Source organism: Hetaerina americana, unplaced genomic scaffold (genome assembly GCF_022747635.1).
Source record: "Hetaerina americana unplaced genomic scaffold, ioHetAmer1.1.p SCAF_1, whole genome shotgun sequence".
NCBI lineage: Eukaryota > Metazoa > Arthropoda > Insecta > Odonata > Calopterygidae > Hetaerina > Hetaerina americana.
In genome coordinates, this window is record NW_027286069.1 from 43,285,946 (window position 1) to 43,306,166 (window position 20,221).

The 20,221-nt window shown below is 37.0% G+C and overlaps 1 protein-coding gene across 7 annotated transcripts in view; it reads left to right on the forward strand.

The window, feature by feature from the left end:
* Positions 1-5,977, forward strand: part of Sec16 (Secretory 16) — a 123,418-nt gene extending 117,441 nt beyond the window's left edge. For 6 of the 7 annotated variants that reach the window (XM_071589033.1, XM_071589021.1, XM_071589071.1 and 3 more), the window contains 2 exons: positions 1-54; positions 4,466-5,977. The exon at positions 1-54 is cut by the window's left edge and continues 60 nt beyond it. In XM_071589033.1, the coding sequence (XP_071445134.1) occupies positions 1-54; positions 4,466-4,519 (108 nt within the window). In that variant the 3' untranslated portion in view covers positions 4,520-5,977. The remainder of the gene's footprint in view (positions 55-4,465) is intronic. The other variant, XM_071589056.1, reaches the window with a different exon arrangement.
* The last annotated feature ends 14,244 nt before the right edge of the window (positions 5,978-20,221 follow it).

The window sequence follows — 20,221 nt, forward strand, 5'->3', positions numbered from 1 at the left end:
GAGAGGAGAGGGCATGGGATCTCGGTGGGGCACCGACCCATGGCCACTACAAAGGTAAGTTCCATGGATGCATAGTCCTCGTATATTTCCACCTGCTTTGTTTGCCTAATAGCCAAAACCAATTTTTCTTCGATTAATCTTTTCTCAATCTTATGTTTCAACATGTACATATTTATTCATAATCTGGAATGAAATGAGCATAATGTGTGTTGTAGTTTATTGATTCCCTCTTCTCACATTGGCAATGTCGTTTCACCTACTACATCCATCAACTGACATGGTAGATATTTACAATTGTCTATATTGGTGACATTTGATAATTTTGGTATCCAAAATATTTAATGTTTCTTTGAAATTTTTTATTTATTGTTTAGGAAATATTTATATGAAAAATGGACCTGCTACCTTTGGCGTAGAAGAAATTGATCCTTATGTTTTTTTGTTGCATGATATTTTCCTCTTTCTGCATGCTGTTGTCTTCCTGGGATTTTCATTTAGTGTTGTTCTCATTTTATATTGAGTTTGTGGTTCTAATTTTTATCTGTAAATTTGAAGTGTGTGAAGGGAGTGTATGAAAGAATAGAGGGAAAGAGAAATTAGAAGTGTTTCATCTTCAAATAGCTTTCCGGGAGATTTGAAATGGTCACAGTAGTAGTTTATCAAGAGAAGGGGTATTATTGACTAATCTTGGTTAAAGAATGACTCCTCAAAAAATAGAACTTCTTGTGGATATAATTTTTGCAATAAAAAATATCCATAAAATGAATGTAATATTAATTCCATTTATAGCCCTCATTTTGGCAACATCTGACTTAAAACCATATTGCACACACAAAATAGCTGGAGATGTATTTACATATGATTTTATATTAATCTTGGTTCAGCTTCAAGTATATGTATTATAGCTAAGTTTACAAATTGACAGTTCCCATGAGTATCCATGCAGTTGAGTCCTCCCCATAGTATCATATTGCTCCCCAATTTGCTCCACCTAAACCACAACTAATCTAAAATCCCTCGATTTCATCTCTTACTTCTTTGCCAAAATAGTCAAACACCGAGTCCCACATTTCCGCACTATGTCCTCAAATGCTGTTCTGTCTTCTTTATCCATTTCTATTCCCCAAAGCCACAGACTTAAAGCTGATTTAAAACTCCTCCACAACACTCTAAGCTCGACTATTAATTGCCCTGAACTGCTCTCTCTCTTCAACCTCAGAGTACAAACTCGATACACCCGCACCCACTCCCTACTCCATCTGCCTATTCCTAGAATATGTCTCACCAAGCGCTCACCTTTATTTTTCCTCTCCTCCTTTCCAAATTCACTCCCTCACCATGTTGATCCTTTTAATTTATCATGCAACAATTTCTCCACCCAAGCTTTATCCAACCTTTCAATAAATTGAATTTTTCCCTGGTCCATGCTCGGTTCTCGTTGTTATTGTTATGCTGTAATTGTCTTTTGTCCTCTTTCATGTTTGTTATATTTTTCACTGTAAATTGGCGCTACTGCTGTATGTGAATAATGCTTTAAAATAAAATAAATAAATAAAACAACATTTTAAATAATTACATGTGTTATAACACATTAGATTTCTGGTGTAGGAAGCATTTCTTTGCGGTATATTTTTCTCATAGTCCTTCTTTCATCTTATATTTTGCTCCAATCTGATTGGGCTGTAGTTATTTCTCTGGAGTACTGGTTAATTAAATTTTTGTTCTAAAATTTCATATGCTCTTTATAATGTTATTTATTATTTATTTATTAATTAGTAGCTTATTTTAACTTCTTTTTAGTGCTCATTTATCGGTTAACCTTTATAACCAGGTAGCATTTCAAGTAAATGTATTTGTTTTCTTTGATGGCATAAGTTTGTGTGGGCTTTCTTTGTTTATGAATCTGCCTATTCAGAAAGCTTTACTGCATGTTGTTCATTGTTTACTGCCTGCTATTTGTACATGTTTACTGTGATGGTTTTGGGTTTACGGTCTTTGTGTGTGCATGTGCTGCAATGTGTTACTAATGGCATTGATAACACATCTAAATATTTCATGACATTTCCTGGTGGTTTGACCTAATTTATTATGTTCATGGCCCAAGGTAAAAATGAGGATTAGTTTTACATTAAGGGAATTTCAATGCATATGTCAGTGCAAAATTTGCAGAAAAATAAATGTGGTGGTTATACAACAATGACAGATCATGCTTACTTATTTTAAACCTACTAATGTAACAGGATATCATTTATTCCTATACATAAATTGTATTTAGTCAGGAAAACTGATATTCTAACTTTGTAATGATAATAAATTATAATCTATAGTGATGATAAATAATGACTTGTTAAGAATACTCTACTACCTGTAGTATTATACTGTAATATTTGAGCAGTATTAGCTCCTTCTTTGGTAAAAACATGCACTACATATATTTTAATTTTTTTCAATGATTAGAATTTACAGGTTATATTTTAGATGAAGTCTTCTTTATAGCTCATACATTTTAATAACTGTTGCATACATTCTATTGTATTTTTGTGCATGGGCTGAAAATTAAGTCATAAATGCTGGAGCACTGGTTACTCATGGTCGTGTAGTAGCATAGCTTAGGGGGAACACTCTGGTACATCCCAGGTAGTAGTTTTGCAATGTCCACGGTAATAAGGAAAGTATTTTAATAGGTAGCGTTAATGAAAGTGAATGCAAACACTCCACAGAGCAAGTTCTTGCCCACTCACTTCTATTGGCCAATGCCTTGTACATCCTTTCAGCTACAATATGTTCAATACTCTTACTGAGCTAAGAAACTGTGCAGAGACATGCATAGCCAGTTTTGCATAAAATGAAAGTAATTGGCCTGAACTTGATTTTAATTTTTAATTTTAAGAGTCAGAAGTGTAAAATCAAAAGATATACCATTAGTTAAACAACAATTTTTGCATATTTGTTGAACATTAGATCAGCTACTTCTAAGAATGTGTGTATGATAAATAAAACAAACAAATTTTTATGAGTTTGATGTCTCTCATCGTCTGACCTGCACACATTATTGTGATTCTCACTATGTACAAGTTAATGAGAGAGACAAGCAGTGCTGCTGTGATTATTTGTTCATTTTCGTTCCTCTGTCTGAGATATCGTCACCGATAAGTCTGGATGCACATATTTTAAGTGTTAAGTTCATTAGGACAAATATTGTCACAATGGATATCAACCACATTATTGGAAAATGTTTTTATAGACTAAAGAATTAATATTAATGCAAGCTTTCATCTCATTAATTTACTGAATGTATATCCTGGTAAAATGATAACATATTATTGACAATAATATTATTAAAATTCATGTTAAAGTCCAAATTATTGTGCAATCCTACAATTGTCATGCACTCATTGATATGAAATTTGGCGCACTGAGGTATGGGTTTCATTTTCGTGATTTGTAGTTAACTATTGATGGCTTAGAGGTCATTTCACCTGCTACAACATTTACTTAGCCTCATATTTTACTCTTTTTGCGTTATCCTTGTGACTTCAGCTATCCTATCCAGGTACTTGTATTTTCATACTCTGGGTGCTTAACAGAATTTAAGTGCATTCTGACAGAAAAGGCCAGGCCTTTTTACCTCTACCGAGAAGACACACATGACTGCAATAATGCTCTTATTATTTGTTGTGGTATTACATGTAGTAGGTAAAAATTAATCTATATTGGTAATATTTGTCATAATTACATTGCAAAATATGTATCAACTCTTCCAAGGTTTGAATTAATGACTTGCAGTAGTAAAATGTTGTGTATCATTTCTTTACTCATGTTAATCACTTGCAAATATTAATGTTAAAATTTTTAAATATCTTAATCTTTTTAAAATTAATGTTGATTTTTTTCTTCTTAGCTTTATTTCCAGCTTCATTTGCTATGTGTAGTACATACATAATTATTGGCATTTGTTTGGTATTGCATGCCACGTTACTATTCATTTTAATTATATATTACGTATGAGGTAGGCATTATTTTTGCAAATTTATTTCATACTCTTTGAATGTGGGAATCAGCATCTTTTTCATAAAATTCATGATTTTCTAGTCAACTAATTTGCTATGTATTGTATTTGCTTTCTGATTCCATATAAAAATCCGATTTAATAATTCTATTTGTATTTATTTCATTAAATGTGAAAAACAAAATTAGCTCTTAAGCATCAATCAGTAAACTGTTTTATTTATTTACTATAGACTCAAACTGTAAAAATAACTACATTCATATGAAGCCTCTTTAGAGAGAAGTAAGTCCTTGAGATAAAAGAAAAGGAAAACAGCCAAATTTTGTTGTACATTGAGAAAAATATGTATGTATGTGTGTGTATGTATGTGTTGATGTATGTATGTATTAATTAATTAATTTATTTATTTTACAAAGTATTGATGATTTTGTTTTATTGTTTTATCTATATTTTCAGCCTTCTCTGCATCAAGAAAATCAATATCATCCACAATCAAGTTTGCACTACTAATGATTTGCCAAGAGTGATTGAGGAAAGAGTTAGAACATCATAGATTTAGGCAATGGAAGATCCTGTTGGCAATGTTGTTTTCTTATCTGTTTAACATCTGTTAAACAGTTTTTGATTTAGCAGTCTACAGCTAGGAGATAAAATTACTCATAAGCGATGGTGCTTGTATTTTTAATCGAATGTAAATGTGATTGTTGTCATTAGAACTCTTCAGAGACTGGAAATTTTAATATTTTATCACTATACAAGGGTGGAATTTTCTCATAACCGTGGAGTTCTTTGTAGAAAAAGAAAATGGATGTCCTTTATTCTTTTATTGTATTCTCCTTTCTTTTTGATGTCTAATGTTTTGAAATGCTTCATAATTCAAGTTTTTGTGTCCATTGTTGGAAAAGGCAGAAAATAACTTGTGTTATTGCAATTCTACTGTAATGGCGGGATTATAGTTTCTCAAAATGTATGAGTGATGGTCAAATGAAAACCGAACACCCACTACAATCAGTCCATGCACCAAGGACATAACCAAACAACTGCACGAACCTGTGAGTTGTCACTAAGCAGTTCTCCTGCTGCAGTGATGGCAGTATTGATGCATAAATAAGATAACTTTTAGCAGACTGTGTTATGGCGGGTGTTTGGTTTTCATTTGGCTGCCCATAGTTTCATTTAATAGGATTTTCTTTTGCCTTATCTATAATTGCATTGAAGATTTTTGGGTTAATTTTTTTTAATGGAAAGAATGTTTGGGGTATGATCTCTTGTTCAAATTGAAATGGTTGTTTTCAGTGTGTAATGTTTGTGTAAATGTTGCTATTACTGTGGTAATACTGTGTCCACCACAACAATGAGACTCCTGTAATGTGATCGAGATACTTTGCAGAAAAGAAGAATGTTTGAGAGAATTAATGTGTTACAAGTGTGGTTGGAGAGTTCTTTCATAAAAGTGGCACCCATAGTTAGCTGCGAAAGCTAATTCTCACATATGAGGATACGTAGTTCATTTGTTGAACTTATCTTTTCCAATGGAAGTGTTTCTCAAGTGAACCAAGTAAGTTATTTTGTAATTGTATAAAGGTGCCTACTCATAGTGATAGGATTGGTGGCATCGCATCAGATATTTGGGCTGTGGTGAATGTGTATTTTTTCCTCCTTGGTCTTCGCTCAGAAATTATGGAAAAGTCTTCTTTGAATATGGTTTATTTTATTTTGTATATAAGTTCCAATTGGAAGTGGGTATTGGATTGTTGATTTTGTAATATAAAATTAAATTAATTCTCTGTAAATGGCATTAGTTTTCTCTGTGTTGGAGGAAGTAATAGTGTGCAGACATGTTTCGAGAAAAAATATTTTTTAAATTGATATAACCGTAGATGTGTCATTTGTTTTCAGTATATATAAACAGTACTTGTGATTATTACATAAGTACAAGCATACTATATTTTTTTTGTACATACTGACTATAATGCTATCACATATATAAACCTATTATTATGTGGAAGCCATGAGTAATTATTTCAGAGATAAGATTGGTTATCTTGAAATTAGTCTAAATCAGACATGAGCCAATTTTTACTTACTACCTGCTAGATGAAGTATGGACTGTGGAAAAATTCTGGCATTATGTTGTGAAAATTCAACATGGTTAACGAAAAACAGCAACCGTGGTAATTTCACTTAAATTATACTTTAATGTAGTCATTAATTTGTTCCAATTTCACCTCAGCACAGCTGAAACAATGCAATTTGTACTTGAATTTATCATGACCTAGATATTATTGCTGTCCAACATTATCAAGGGATTAGTTTCATTTTGTCAGGTGTTTGTAGTAGGTTAGGAGGGTTGGTAGTATATAAAGTGGGATAGGTGGAACTGAGAAGTGGGGTTGGGAATAAGGGTGATTGAACGAAAGGTTTGAGTGGACGCTTAGCATTTGCTAAGTGCTCTAGTGTGTTTAAGAATTAAGAGGAGGTTGATGAAATGAAGGTGGGGAGGGGTCATGTGTCCCTGGGGTATGTGCAGGGTAAGATTGGAAATGAAAGGGAGAAGGAATAGGGATGGGATATTTTAGGTTTAACACCCCAAGTCTGATGGTCGAGGAAAACATTTTCCGATTCCCGACATTGAGCTTGCATCACAGATTTGATTAACAGTTACTGTCCTAGCAGGCAGGATAATTGGATGTGAAAAATAACAGAGGGGCACAGAAAAACTTCCAATTTTCATGAGAGATGGAAGTGGGATGATGTAGTTTTAATTCTTGTAGCTCAAAGATGTGGATCTTTTGCTGTGTAATGATGGTCTTAGGAATATGATTTACAGTTACAGGCTTGATGTGGTGGAAGCAATCCATAATGAAGATAGAAATTCGAAGTTCGTCGAAACGTCTATCCTGTATTAAAGCTGTTGTGGAACAGTGCTCCAACTTCTGTCTTCACAGGCCTCGACATGTAATGTCAAAGTTAAATTATGGTCTATGTGAATCTTTCATTGCAAGATATCTCAATAATTAATCTCATGTGTGGAATGGGTGACAGAGTTTAACCTGTATAATCATCGATAGTGGGTCGCGGTAGTCCAGGGGGTAGAGCGTTGAACTACTGACTGTCCCGGGTTCAATTCCCGGGCAAGGCATCTGCACTCCACCCAAGCTATGAGATTTTTCGGATACCAGATCTCACTGGGAAACCATAACCGGTACAGGGAAAGAAACTGGCCCCCCTACCCTGATGTGTGAATTTCACTCGCCGGCGGGCTTAGTACTGGGTGAACTCTACCATCATCAACCAAACCGACCTTCGGGTTTATTACTGTGTTAATGGTTTTTTTAGTCATCGGTAATTTGATTTTGTTTACCACGTATCAGAAGTTATTAAACCCCATCCCCCTAAATTGCTGGAACATAATCGGTCCAAGAGTGAATGAAAAAGATTTAAAGAACTTGGTCTATCCCTGCTGAATATTTCATTTGCCCATAGTAATCCTTTTTATCCGACGAACTGAACGGACGAATGAATTAGACTATCGAATTCGCAATTAAAGCTACGCTATGTCTGAGACACGTAACAGCCATCTGTACAAGGTAACTACGGGGTAGTCTGAAAAGTTTCCGATCTAACGTACGTATAAACGAGTCACTTTTTTCTTCAAAATAATTTTTCTACATCGCCTCCGCTTAGGTCTATTATCTTTTTCCAGTGATGCTCTCAATTGGTAGCCGACGTCTTTCTCCGCAAAAAGGGAGTTAATGAATGTGATAACCTCCGGGTCCTATGAAATTGTCTGTCCACCTAGGGTAACTTTAAGGTTAGGAAACAGGAAAAAGTCACTGGGGCCAGATCTGGTGAATACGGTGAGTGGTCAACCGATTCCAAGTACAATTCGTGAATTGTAGCCATGGCAACCGCTTAAGTGCGGTGCCCTGATGGCATTGCACTTTCTTCTTCCAATGCGGTCGTTTGTTTTGTATTTTCTGACTTCAGCTTTGTCAATTAATAATACGTATTACTCGCCCGTTAATTTTTTACCTTTTTGGACGTAATCGATGAACACAATTCGGTGACTATTCCAAAAAATAGTCGCCATTACCTTCCCGGCCGATGGAACCATATTTGGCTTCTTGGGAGCAGGTTCACCCGTTGAAGTCCTCTTGTTTTGACTGTTCTTTATTCTCAGGAGTGTAGTGATGGATCCAAGTTTTATCTGCAGTTATGAATCGATGCATAAAATCTGACATTCGAATGCGTTTTTGCTCCCAAGTGAACAAACCCGCCACCCAACTCGCGGGTTGCGCACGTATGTTCAATTCTTCCAAATATATGTGACAAACACGTTCTTTCGATATGCCCATAGCCTCTGCTCTCTCTCTAACATTAATTTGACGGTCTTCAAGTACCATTTGGTGAACGTTTTCGATGTTATCGGTGGTTGTCATAGTTATTGGCCGTCCCGAACGATTATCACCGGCCAACTTGGTACGTCCACGTTTAAATTCAGCTGCTTGAAATTCCGCGATAGTAAATGATGCTGCTGAGTCCCTGGTGGCCAAGTGGCTAACTTGTCTTTGATTTGCAAAGGCAAATAGCCTTTCAAAAAGAAATATTTAATGAGAGTTCGATACTCAATTTTTTCCATTGTCAATAAACCCCTCACGACTCATCCAAACGATTATAAAACAACTGTGTAGTAGTAGTTTCAAGCCCTGCATAAATATGTTAGACAAGCTACAACCTCAACCGTGAGTATTCCTGCTCCGGAGTCGTAAGAAGATGGTTGTAATGACTTTTTCGACCTTGACGTAGTAGCAAACAACGAGCGAAAAAATATTTATTCCGAAGCAAGTTGGCATAAGCCTAGAAAATTATATTTGGAAACTATAGGAGTGGCATTAATCAAAGAAAACATTGAAAGGCGAGCGAATCTCCAAAGAAATTCAAATGCCTAACCATGCCAAAACATAATCAGTACCGTTTCATCTTTTGGAGTCAAAAATCAATGGGAAAATAAGAAAATGTTCATAGAACAAAGACTGAAATTGGTCATGCTGTGTATCCATTGTCATGAAAACATAATTCTGACCATTATAAATGTTTCACCTTTTATAGAGCTCCTTTGAGCTCTTCCTGAGATGCAGTCGATATCAGGTAATTGTCCCTTTTTATTTCTTTAACTTTCATTTATTTCACTATTATGAATTATAATATACTGTTATGTATCAGTACTATTTAAGACGATCGAATCGTCGACTTGGGCTCTATGAGGAAGAGAACATGAGAAGGTTCCCCACGTTCTTGTGCTGCATCGTTCTGCTGATGACATTTCGAACTCTTTGCTGGATGATGAACTCGAGAGGGCTATGCTATGAACTAAATATATCTGCAGATCAGTGTTATTTTGGTTCCTGATCTTAAGATATATATTTCAACGGCTAGTGCAACGATGGATAAACGAAATTTGGGGTACCTGAACCGTAATCTTCCGGGCGTCACGACCTTGTGAAAGTCTGCAGCAAAAACAGCGAGTGCATGTTCTCATGCATGTACGAGTTGCTGAGATAACCAGGCTTCCCATCCCAGGTGGATTAGCTGGAATACTGCAGGCGATAGTTTTCGATCATATTCCGATCCCTTGCGACTGCTGTGTGAAACGCCTTTCAAGTGTTCGTCCATCGGACTTATCATCTATGTATGTAAGGAGGTTCGACCGTTGGTGCACGAGTCCAATATGTCACCTCAGTACATGTATTAATAGCGAGTGATGAACTTAATGCAACACCCACTCAGGCATTCTTTCTAAACAAATATATTAATATACAGTTTTGAAGCACTCTGAGTTATTATGTTAACTCAATTACAACTATGATTTAGTTACGCACATAATATCAGTTTTTAGTGAAAAAGATATGTATGTATCTACGCCATTAATCCATAATTATGCTGGCAGTACTCCTTCACAACCATAAGAGTTTGTATGAGACCTTGGATTTTAGATGTCAATTTCTATCAAAATTAACCTTGTCTTATCATCACCATTTGATAGAGTTTACTTAGGGGTTAGAGGACATTATTCAAAATGTTACATAATTGATATTTTATGCATCTCCTTTAGCTTAGGGCTCGGCGCCTTCCGGAGCGGAGCAGGCTACTGGCGAGTCAAGAGTTCCATCCTTTCCCAATTTCTTTTAATTATTCCGTCTTTGAACTCCTTTCCCTATTTCTTTTAATAACGCTATCATATATACATGTATTCACTGACAGTGAACCGTATCGAATACTTTTGATGGGGTATAAAAGATCAACTATCAATAACCCACTTGTGTGCATACACTATTGGACATTAATAACTATGATATGCGTGCATACAAAGTATAATATTTATGCATAAAAAATGGAGAATAAGTACGGCAAGAAGATCTTGTCGTACTGGAATCGAAAAACAGAGCGTAAAGTAAAACTTCAGGCTTGCTATGCTGTTTACATCCAGTTAATTGCTTTATCCACCGAGCATAGTTTCATCACATTTACAAATTCACTAAAATCCCGAAAGAACCACTTAAAATAGCTTCGAGTATCACAGAATATGACGAAGAAATAATACGATTAGGAGTTTAAGTTAACGGGATAGCCGAAGGCGACTGGATGTATTTGTTAATTTCATATTAAGAGTTCCCTAATGTTATGAGTGAGAAGCAGTACTAAACAATGGTACAGGATTGCGCGAGCGCTAAATATGATGTCGCACGTTTTCATATTGTGTTTAATTGAACATAGTATTACCTTGCGGAGTGAAAACGTAAATCTTCCGTGAAACTGTATTCAATGGAGATGGGGTAACTATTTTAACCGAATTCCAAATATTTAACACCTTCCTGTAACTTTAAATATTTTTTCATCGGGCCTAAATGTTAAGCGATGAAATTTTCCATGACTGGAACCAATATGCTCAGCCCCCAGCATTTCTAAATTTGGATATTTTGGGACGCGAATGTTTTCACGCATTGCTTCTTTTCCTGTAACTAATTTTCTTTGAGTACGGTAGTTTTCTTCATTACGAACACCTTTCTGGTTTAAGGTAATCTGTGGTATCCGCGTAACTTCTTATACTCTCGTATTATGCTACTTCTGTCGCTGATGAAAGAATCCACTGGCTCTAATTTCTTTCTTATTTTTCAAAATCTGCCTTCTCTCTTCCAAATACTGACACCTTATTTATTCATAATGATCCCTTTCACTATGTAACCTTGAAGTGCTCTATTCATTTCGTTCAATGACCCCACATTTTGGTCTTCACTGATTTTTTTCTCTGGGCACTACGTCATCTGCGAAACGGAGTATGTTGATTTTCTCCTCCATTCACCTCCGATGGCTACTCGAACACACCTGAAACTCTTTTAATGCCTCTTCCAAGTGCAGTACTGGTGAGAAGTTCCATCGTTGTTCGGAGCTTTTATTTGTTTTAGCACTTGATTTTATAACGGATTTGATTTACAGAGAGACAACTTGGTTCTTGAAAAAATAATACCTCTCGGTTTAAAGAAGATAAATTGAAATAGTAAATTATCTGCTTGACAATCATTCGCAATCATTTCAACTAGATAATTTTACTATCTTTTTTGGACAGTAATTATTGCCAAATGTTAATTTATGTCTGTCTGTAAATGCCTTCAAACATATAAAAGAAGGATTGTATACAAAATTTAACATGTAACTAATTAAATATTCCTTAAATGCTAAAAGCTCGTTAACATTATCAAGTACGTACTAACGGCAACAACTAATGAAGTGTAATATAACGTAAATATAAATGACTTAAATATATGAATAGTTTAATATTAATGAGGTTCTGAATAAAGGTGTGGTTATATTTCATGTTTCTCTTTTAAATTGGATATATTTTCCATTGAATTCTTTTTTGCTTGCGCGATATCAATGTTCACTTTTACGCGATACGCTCATTAAGATTAAAGGAAAAGTACTGAAAAGTATCTGACCTTCTCACGAAAAACATTAGCTTGCCTTTCTCTAACGAAGGTCGGGCGAAACCTGCAGTCCAGAAATATCTCAACATCAAGCTGGGAGAACATCGGAAATTTTCCATTTGATAATGATTCCAAATGGTTGGTACAAAACCGCTGCTTTCAAAGATCGTGATTTCAACATAAAATAAGAGTATTAGCTAGACACTTTGGATTGTGCGTATACTTACGAAATAAGGGTACTCTGGATTCTCATAGGAGGACCTGGGGATATCAAAGATGCTCAATTTGCATTTTGATGGGAATATTTTTTGAGGCGGTAAATTGGAATCGACGCTTTGGTTTTGGTTCGTGGCGTTAAGTTGGGAATTATAGGTGCGCATCACGAGAAATTACGCAGATTCCTCCACTTCTGCGAAACTATTACCTATTTCATATACCGAGAAGGATGACTTAAATGACTGAAATCCCGATGTTTCGGAGTAAAATCTCCCAATCGATTTCACAATGTTCCCCTGCCCGTTCACCCTTCTCACCAGCTAATGGAACGGATTAGTGTTTTGAAGGCGACAGGATGCTAAAGCTCAATGTTGCAGTCAAATAAATGGCATACAGCAATTTAAAGGCATTTGGAACTAGCCTTATTTCTGATAAATTCGAAATAGCTGCGGAAGATGCCGCCACAGTAAATTTTATCGGAGTCATTCGCTCATGATTTTTACGCCTTAAAATTGTTGAATTGTAATGAGCCTTATTTCTGTATTCTCTGGAATAGTGGTAGCAATTGTGTTTTAATGTTATATAATCCAATTACTAAAATCATATTTTATTACGACGTCTATTTATTCCACGGAGCCAAACGAGCCCAAGCGTGAAACTCGTGGCCTCAGGCTGGGTGAGGATATTACGCGATATTAAAAACAGAGCATAGTAAGTTCACAATAAAAGTTTCATTGACTGAACTTGGCAAAAAAGAACTAGCACAAGACAGTCTCACAGACCACTTCCTTAAGATGCGGTATTTTTTGCTATGAATACAACGTAGGCATGAATATGTATATTCAAGAGTAATGTGGTGGAATTCGAACATAATAATGAACAAAATTAATGGAAATTTTGAAATTCATTGAAATGATTTCTGTCAGGTAACTAAGGGGTGACACAAATACCCAGTGAAAAAATATAAAACCAAGGGAGATTTTAACCCTTTATTTTCAGTAAATAATCGTACAGAGCGATGTCTCCTGACTACCCCCAACTACCACGCCATGGGTTTTAACGTATTTCTCCCGCTGCAAATGAATCGGCCACTCGTGACCTTTCTCGTTCTTTATTGCTCAAAAATTTTTATGCGGCTCAAAGAGTAAAAAAAGAATATGAAAACCAATAAAAATGTTTAATGACAGGAAATCACAAGCTGATCCTGGTAGCAGAGCGACTTTTGTATAAAGGGACGCGAGAGGTGGGTCCCACCGTGACTCCTGTACTTCGTGCTACAAGTATGACGATTGTGCATTCAAGGCGAGAGATGAACTGTGAATCTCGCCTCGCATAATTTGCGAGAGAGGATTCATGATCAAATTTTGAACACATAAAAACTTCGAACCGGTCGTAACTCCACCACGTGGCCCCTTATCGGTCAAATAATTTCGGCTTAAAACGCAGTCCCCGTAAGTTTCCGATAGTTTCGCTTGTCTTCAGGTTTACATTGGACAAAAGCGGAGCCTTATACATACATTATGTTTAGAAAAAAATTTGATAATGGTTTTTTCGGGACAAAATAACCACACATCGACATAAAAACACAATAATGGTATTTCGGAATGAGACAACGAGAAACATGGACTCCTACTAAAAAGCTACCCTGAACCCTTGGTGAAAGGCAGCAGTTTCACCATTAAGCACCGGTGGCGCAGGCCGAGTGGGTGGCCCGGCATTAGTTACCCCAGCTGCGGGCGAGAGTGAAGTTCACGGTATCGCCCGCGGTTCTGCGATGTGGAAGGCATCGGGAAACCACCACATTGTTCTCCCTAAAATATGTAGATTTGCCTTGCGTTCTAATGAGAGCTGAAAGTAGCGGCAGCAGTAAACCAATGCTAGGATTGAAATACCGATGACGATGATGATACATCATGCATTCTCGAGGAGGACCTGGGAATTTTTTTAGCAGGCGAACGCGCAGCCCACACGAATAACCCAATCGGTAAGGAATTCAGAAGAGGAATTATGTCGAAACGCTGCATTCTTTATCTCAGGGAAAACTTCAGACCCTTTCCCGATATCGCTGACCCTACATGATGCTACATTTTATGGTGAACGCGTATGTGCGGGAATCACCTCCTTAAAAGTTGATTTCAAAACCTCCGCCTTCCTTCCCGTCTAAATCTGACACCCCTCTCTCCGCAGCGGATCTCGCCCCCATTCCCTTCCACGAGGTAAAACGAAAGCCTTCCCACACCACTACTCGACCCCCACTCCTTGCTCCCTTTTCTCTGGGCTACCCCAAGCATATCGTAATAGCTTTTCCGGGAACCTCAAATTAGTAGAGAATGGCGGTTGCAAAACGCATCATAAAAAAATACGTCGAAAGGAAGCAGCTTCCGACCAAATACTTTTTCTCACAGTGAGAAGAGCCCCCTGGCGAGGGTCTGAATATGGATACGAGTAGGACGCCTTGGCGAAGGGCGTGGATGGTTTAATTTCGCGGCACAGCTGTAAATATGAACCTTTCTTGGGGCCACCTTTTCTCTTTTTTTGCCGGCCAAATTTTCACACCCACACCTGCTCTCGTGTCACCAGATAATTTCATCAATGACTGTCTCTTGGACGGATGATATTTGTATTTGGACGCAATGTTTCTTTTTGTTGTTCAAAAGGGTTTTTGCCTATTAGAGAGAAAATTAAATTGTTTCCTTTTTCCTCAAAACTCCCAAGTTTACGTTCCAAAGCCTTATGAAGATATTAAAATTCTCGTTATTATGTGTTCTTATCATTCCATAGATTATCGTGTGTTGTAGTGAAAGACTATGGGATAAGTAAGAACTAATTTCAAGCTCGCGGAACTCTGAATATAAGGATTTCAGATATGGGGCTACAAGCTTTCTAAATATAAATAAAACAAGTGATCATTCGAAAGCTAGTTGATATTTTCAACTATCACCATTTACGAATAGAAAAGGTCTAGCTAACAATAATGGCAACATGCCATTGTATTTAAAAACCACTTATGTAAGAAATTAAACTTTTATGCTATAGATGGTAGCATCGCAGCATTCATCATGCGTCGAACTATTGCAGCTGAACAGTTATACATATATGTTTCAGGGATGGAAATGCTCCAGGGAGACATAGAAGTGTTTCCAATTCGGGCATATGGATATCCTGACGGTTGAATATCTGGTACAAGTATACTGATTAAGATAACCTAATAAGTACGTCCAGCCGTACAATACTAAGCTCATCAAGAATGGAAGTAGCCATTTTTAGAAGTCTACCAATTCTACTTCAAACTGAAATTCTATGCAAAGCAGTTTGAAATGAAAAGTTAAAAGGAGGGTCAGTGCTTCGATGTGGATTATGGAATGGTTTCCACACAAGCTAACAGAAGTACATGAGGTTCTATGTGTGGACGGCCATTTGATGGAGCGAAGAAAATTAACCGAGCGTGACATTCGTCCGTGTATTTGCATTAGAACTAGGAGAACCAGACTAACATCAACACATGCTGCGTGGCATAATGGAGTGGTTTGCAAAGCCAATTACGAGTACTTCAGAGGACATCCCATCTTCCTTGGCTCCTTCCTCTAAGACCGAAGCTTTCATCTTATTTCCAAGGAGCTATACATACGAGGTGAGTATATATATTCATATATGTATAATTATAAAACGTGGGTCACAGTGGTCCAGGGGGTAGAGCGTTAGACTACTGACCAGAGGTTCCCGGGTTCCATTCCCGGCCACCAGCATATATTTATGCAGGTGGCCGGGCCAGGCACTCTGGCCACCTACATATATTTATAAACCATAAACATATATATATATATATATGTTTATATATATATGTATAAACATATATGCATATATATATGCATATATATATATTACTATTACTAGATAAGTAGAAGTAAGCTGAGGATCATTTTAGAAGATCCACCTCTATAAGAATGAGATAGCGCATCTTGCGACATTTATTGACAAAAGCAGTAGGTCCTGCGCTACTTTTTATTATATTCATTGTATGAAGTTTGCTTGATCATTTAGTTTGTTATTATCTTGCTTTCCCCACTTTGGGACGATAACAGAAATTATTTTTTCTTTCCTCACTGCTCCGGACTGGTGCCTTCATCGACCAATGTGTGATCAACTGCGTACAAAATTTCGAACGGGGACACAATGGCCTTCTCAAGTCGAGGAAGCCACAAAGGTCACAATTCTAGGCTTCTTTCGACGTTGTTCTTACAGACCGTGCGTGTATAATGCAGAAGGCGGCGGAAATCGCCCCATCCCTCTTCCCACCCCCCGTGCCGTCATCGACTCCCGTTATGCCTATCTCTCGCCTCCTGCCCACGGCACAGGGTCCACTACAGCACCCCCTCGTCCAATGTAAGGGAATAAAATATTTCTTTAGGTACAGTAATTGATCCTCCGCTATAGTTTTCCCTTCTATTAGATTCTAGACCTATGCACAAACCGCTTTACAATCAAGTATCGCTGGCAGCAACGAAAGGAATCCGAACACTCGATTGGCCAGTTGGGAAACTCCGATCGAGGTATGGTCACGATCGTGGGACTTGATGGAAGAGTCCTTCGATTTCTCCCTCTCACCCAGGATTCATTCCACCGTTGAATGTGTGGACTGGTGAATACATTTTGTGAGGATCTTATGTTGAATTTCGCGTGGGGTTTCATACACTTTTTATGGAGCCATTCATTATTCACAGCAGGGGACGACTTACGATAACTTTTTTGTACAGCTAAGGGTTCTCATTTTAAGAAGGGGATTACTTGTCGCTGGACGGAAAGCACGATTATGCATTCAAGTTTGTTAACTAAGTATCAACCAAGTAACTTTAGAAAATAATACTTTCGGTAGACGGCGCCGTCAGAAATATGCATTGCGCTCGCAAAAGAAACTTAATAAATCAGCCTACACGAGGCTGATTTTTTAAATTTATAAGCACTTATATAGGCACAGATCTGGTACACAATTTCTGCGATTCGGTGTAAAATAGCAATTTCGGTTGCAGACCCACTTAAAATTACGTTCTAAAGCCTTCTTCAGCGAAACTTATTATTCCTATCAAAGTATTTTAACAAGCTAGAGCGTACTGGCTCAAATCAGGGACACGCACAGGAATTAGCTGAAGCAACAACCATCACTTCCTAGAAATGTTTGAATCAACGTAGTCTCCAATGCAGTTCGTATGCAGAAGGAAAATCGTACCCACTTTTCCCCCGTGTTTATCGCCGATAGATGTATGCATTATGGATCAAAATTAACATATTTACGACCTAAGGTGTTTCAGATGAAAATTGGAACATGAGAGTACAACTTTTTACATTAGACTTATACTATTAACGTTAGGGGCATTTTCATTTAAAGGTTCTCCATTCATATCTGAAACGAATTCATCTCGGAAAGGCCCTTCCACGACTGAAAAGTTCAATATGGCATTAGGGGTATGTATACGCAATTGCCGCTTCGTTAAAACTAAATACAAATAAGAGGATTTATTGCCATTTTGAATCATAGAGGGCCGTGAGTTTTACGAAGGCAAATTTTTCAATCACACCAGTGAGTGCTATATGATGACCGGGAGAATACCTGATCTGCATCTTGATGACAGAGAGAGAACTGCCTTGACGGCGCGTGACTCTGAATAATTGATATCGAATTACTATTGCACGTACATTTTTAGATTCTAATCTCGTGTTTCCAGTAGCAATGAAATGATTCCTTGGATTACTCTGGGAAAACTACTCTGCACTCCAATTTATTAATTCTTTCCGCTTAAAATAACATAATTCATTTATAGCAAAGTTTCTGATTGCGCTTTTTACTTAGGCATGACCAAGTTGGACCTCAATAACTGTCATAACATTGTCCATTATGGCCTGTGCAATACACCTGAATTTTAAAATTCTTTGAAGATTACGGTGACCAGCCGAGTGATTGCTTCTTCACAATTTAATGTAACTCTTAAGATATTTTATGGGTGTATTTTGTATATGCGTGTGTATTTATGGGGTAATTTTATAATAAATTATTCAGTTCACTCGAGAGAAAAAATTGTACTGAGACAGCAAATGGTGCGCATAGCACTGTGGTATCCAATACCTCGTGTTCTTCCGTTAAATGGGTACAGTTATTTGGTTTGCAGACTATATTACTTATGAAATATGTCCGAAAAGTTCGATTATATCTTTTAAGGCACTTCTCGTTTCAATTTTATGGTTTAAATCGATAGAATGACGCTCAGGATTTGATTTTTACTGCGCTATAAATACTTATAGGGATTCCTTGGCGCATATTTAGATTATTTACAGCACTTGAAAGTTTCTTCGAGAAAACATTCATGGCTCGGGAGACTTTCTCTGCCTCAACCGAATACTCTCAAAGGGATGGATGAAATTGATCGAATTACAATATCGAACGTATTGAGAATTTTTTCAAATGAATTATTTTTTATTTAAAGAGCCCCAAGTTTGCTCTTGAAGATCCGGATTATTCCATCAACTCTACTTAATGTACGAAGTGTACGTCACATCAAGTAATCATGAATTTGCTGGCTTAACTCTGCAGATTTTATAATACAGGGGTCCTGGCTTATCGAGTAAACATGGCCACGAATAGACAATAGATTTCGATGATATTCATTAGCAGTTTCAATAATATTTCAACTGCATTTCATTAGGCTTAGGGTGGTCTTCTTCGCAATATCAAGGGTTGAAACACGAATATTAATAACTTTTATTTCAAGAGGTCGTAACATTTACTTGTTTACAGATGATTCTCTCCAAATAAGGAAATTCATGGAAAAGTTTAGCTTAATACAGGACAATGAAATTAACTCAATGATATTTTTAAAAATGAGGATTCGGGAATCTGAAGATGCATGCGTCTCTAAGAAGTGTACATGAATTCTATGCTAAGGAATCCGTCTTCCAAGCAATCAGAGGGAAACAGCGCAAGCTTGAACAGTACTGAGGAGTGAGTCATGGATGAGATAACATTCAATTTCTTGAGTCGCACCTCACTTCGATTCGAGCGCCACTTAAATTGCGGCGCGGGGACACACCTCCTTGAAATACCGCCAGCAACAAGGGTCACTAACGACATTTCCCATGGCACACCCACATGCTGAACGCATTTCACGTTGCCCCACGAAAACAGAGAATCGGAAGGTGTTTACGCTCATGAATTAATTCCTATATTATGTCGCGCCAATCCATTTCAAGGTAAGAAAAAATTAAAACATGCAAAAACCACACGCTACCACGTTTCTCCACGACTTCATTTAATTTCCCAACTCTTCATCTTCAATGAAATTCCTAAGTGTCAGATTCCTATGGCTTTCCGTCCTACGACTTCCGATATTTAATTATTCTAAACCAGACAATATAAAATGCCTTCGCGTCGTTTTGGTAACTTAATGAATAAATAAATAAATTTCGCTTCTTGAGCGTCTCATTTAGATTGATCGTTTTGACGCTTTAAGTTTTACGCGGCCTTCCTCTAATTTGCATTCCATTCTTCCTTCATGTATAGATTACGGTGATTTATTCACATGCCAAAACTATAGTCATAAAACTTATGTCAAACTGGCATGCTATATACCCTTTAAACCCACCTTCATTCTTCATGCATTCGTCGCTTGTTATGTCTCTCCATGTTTTACCTCAATCACTCCACCCGTATCTAAAAGCAGTTTTATTCACCAAAATCCTATGCTCTTTCAGGAAAGCCCAGCATTTACAGCTATCGGCAGAGTCTGTAAGGCAATTTGAAAGCGAGAACATTACAGTATAAAACCATTGCTCACGAGATTTTTCATACAGTCAACTTCATGCTATCTAAGACCTGTAAATCTAACGTAGCTCATCATTTGCTTTCTGCATCAATTCTTGGATATTCCGTTAAAATTATTCCAAGGTATTCTAATCATTACGCTGATTTACTTATAACATTCAAATTGCTCCTTTTTGGGCCGGAATGCTGAAAAAATTGTGT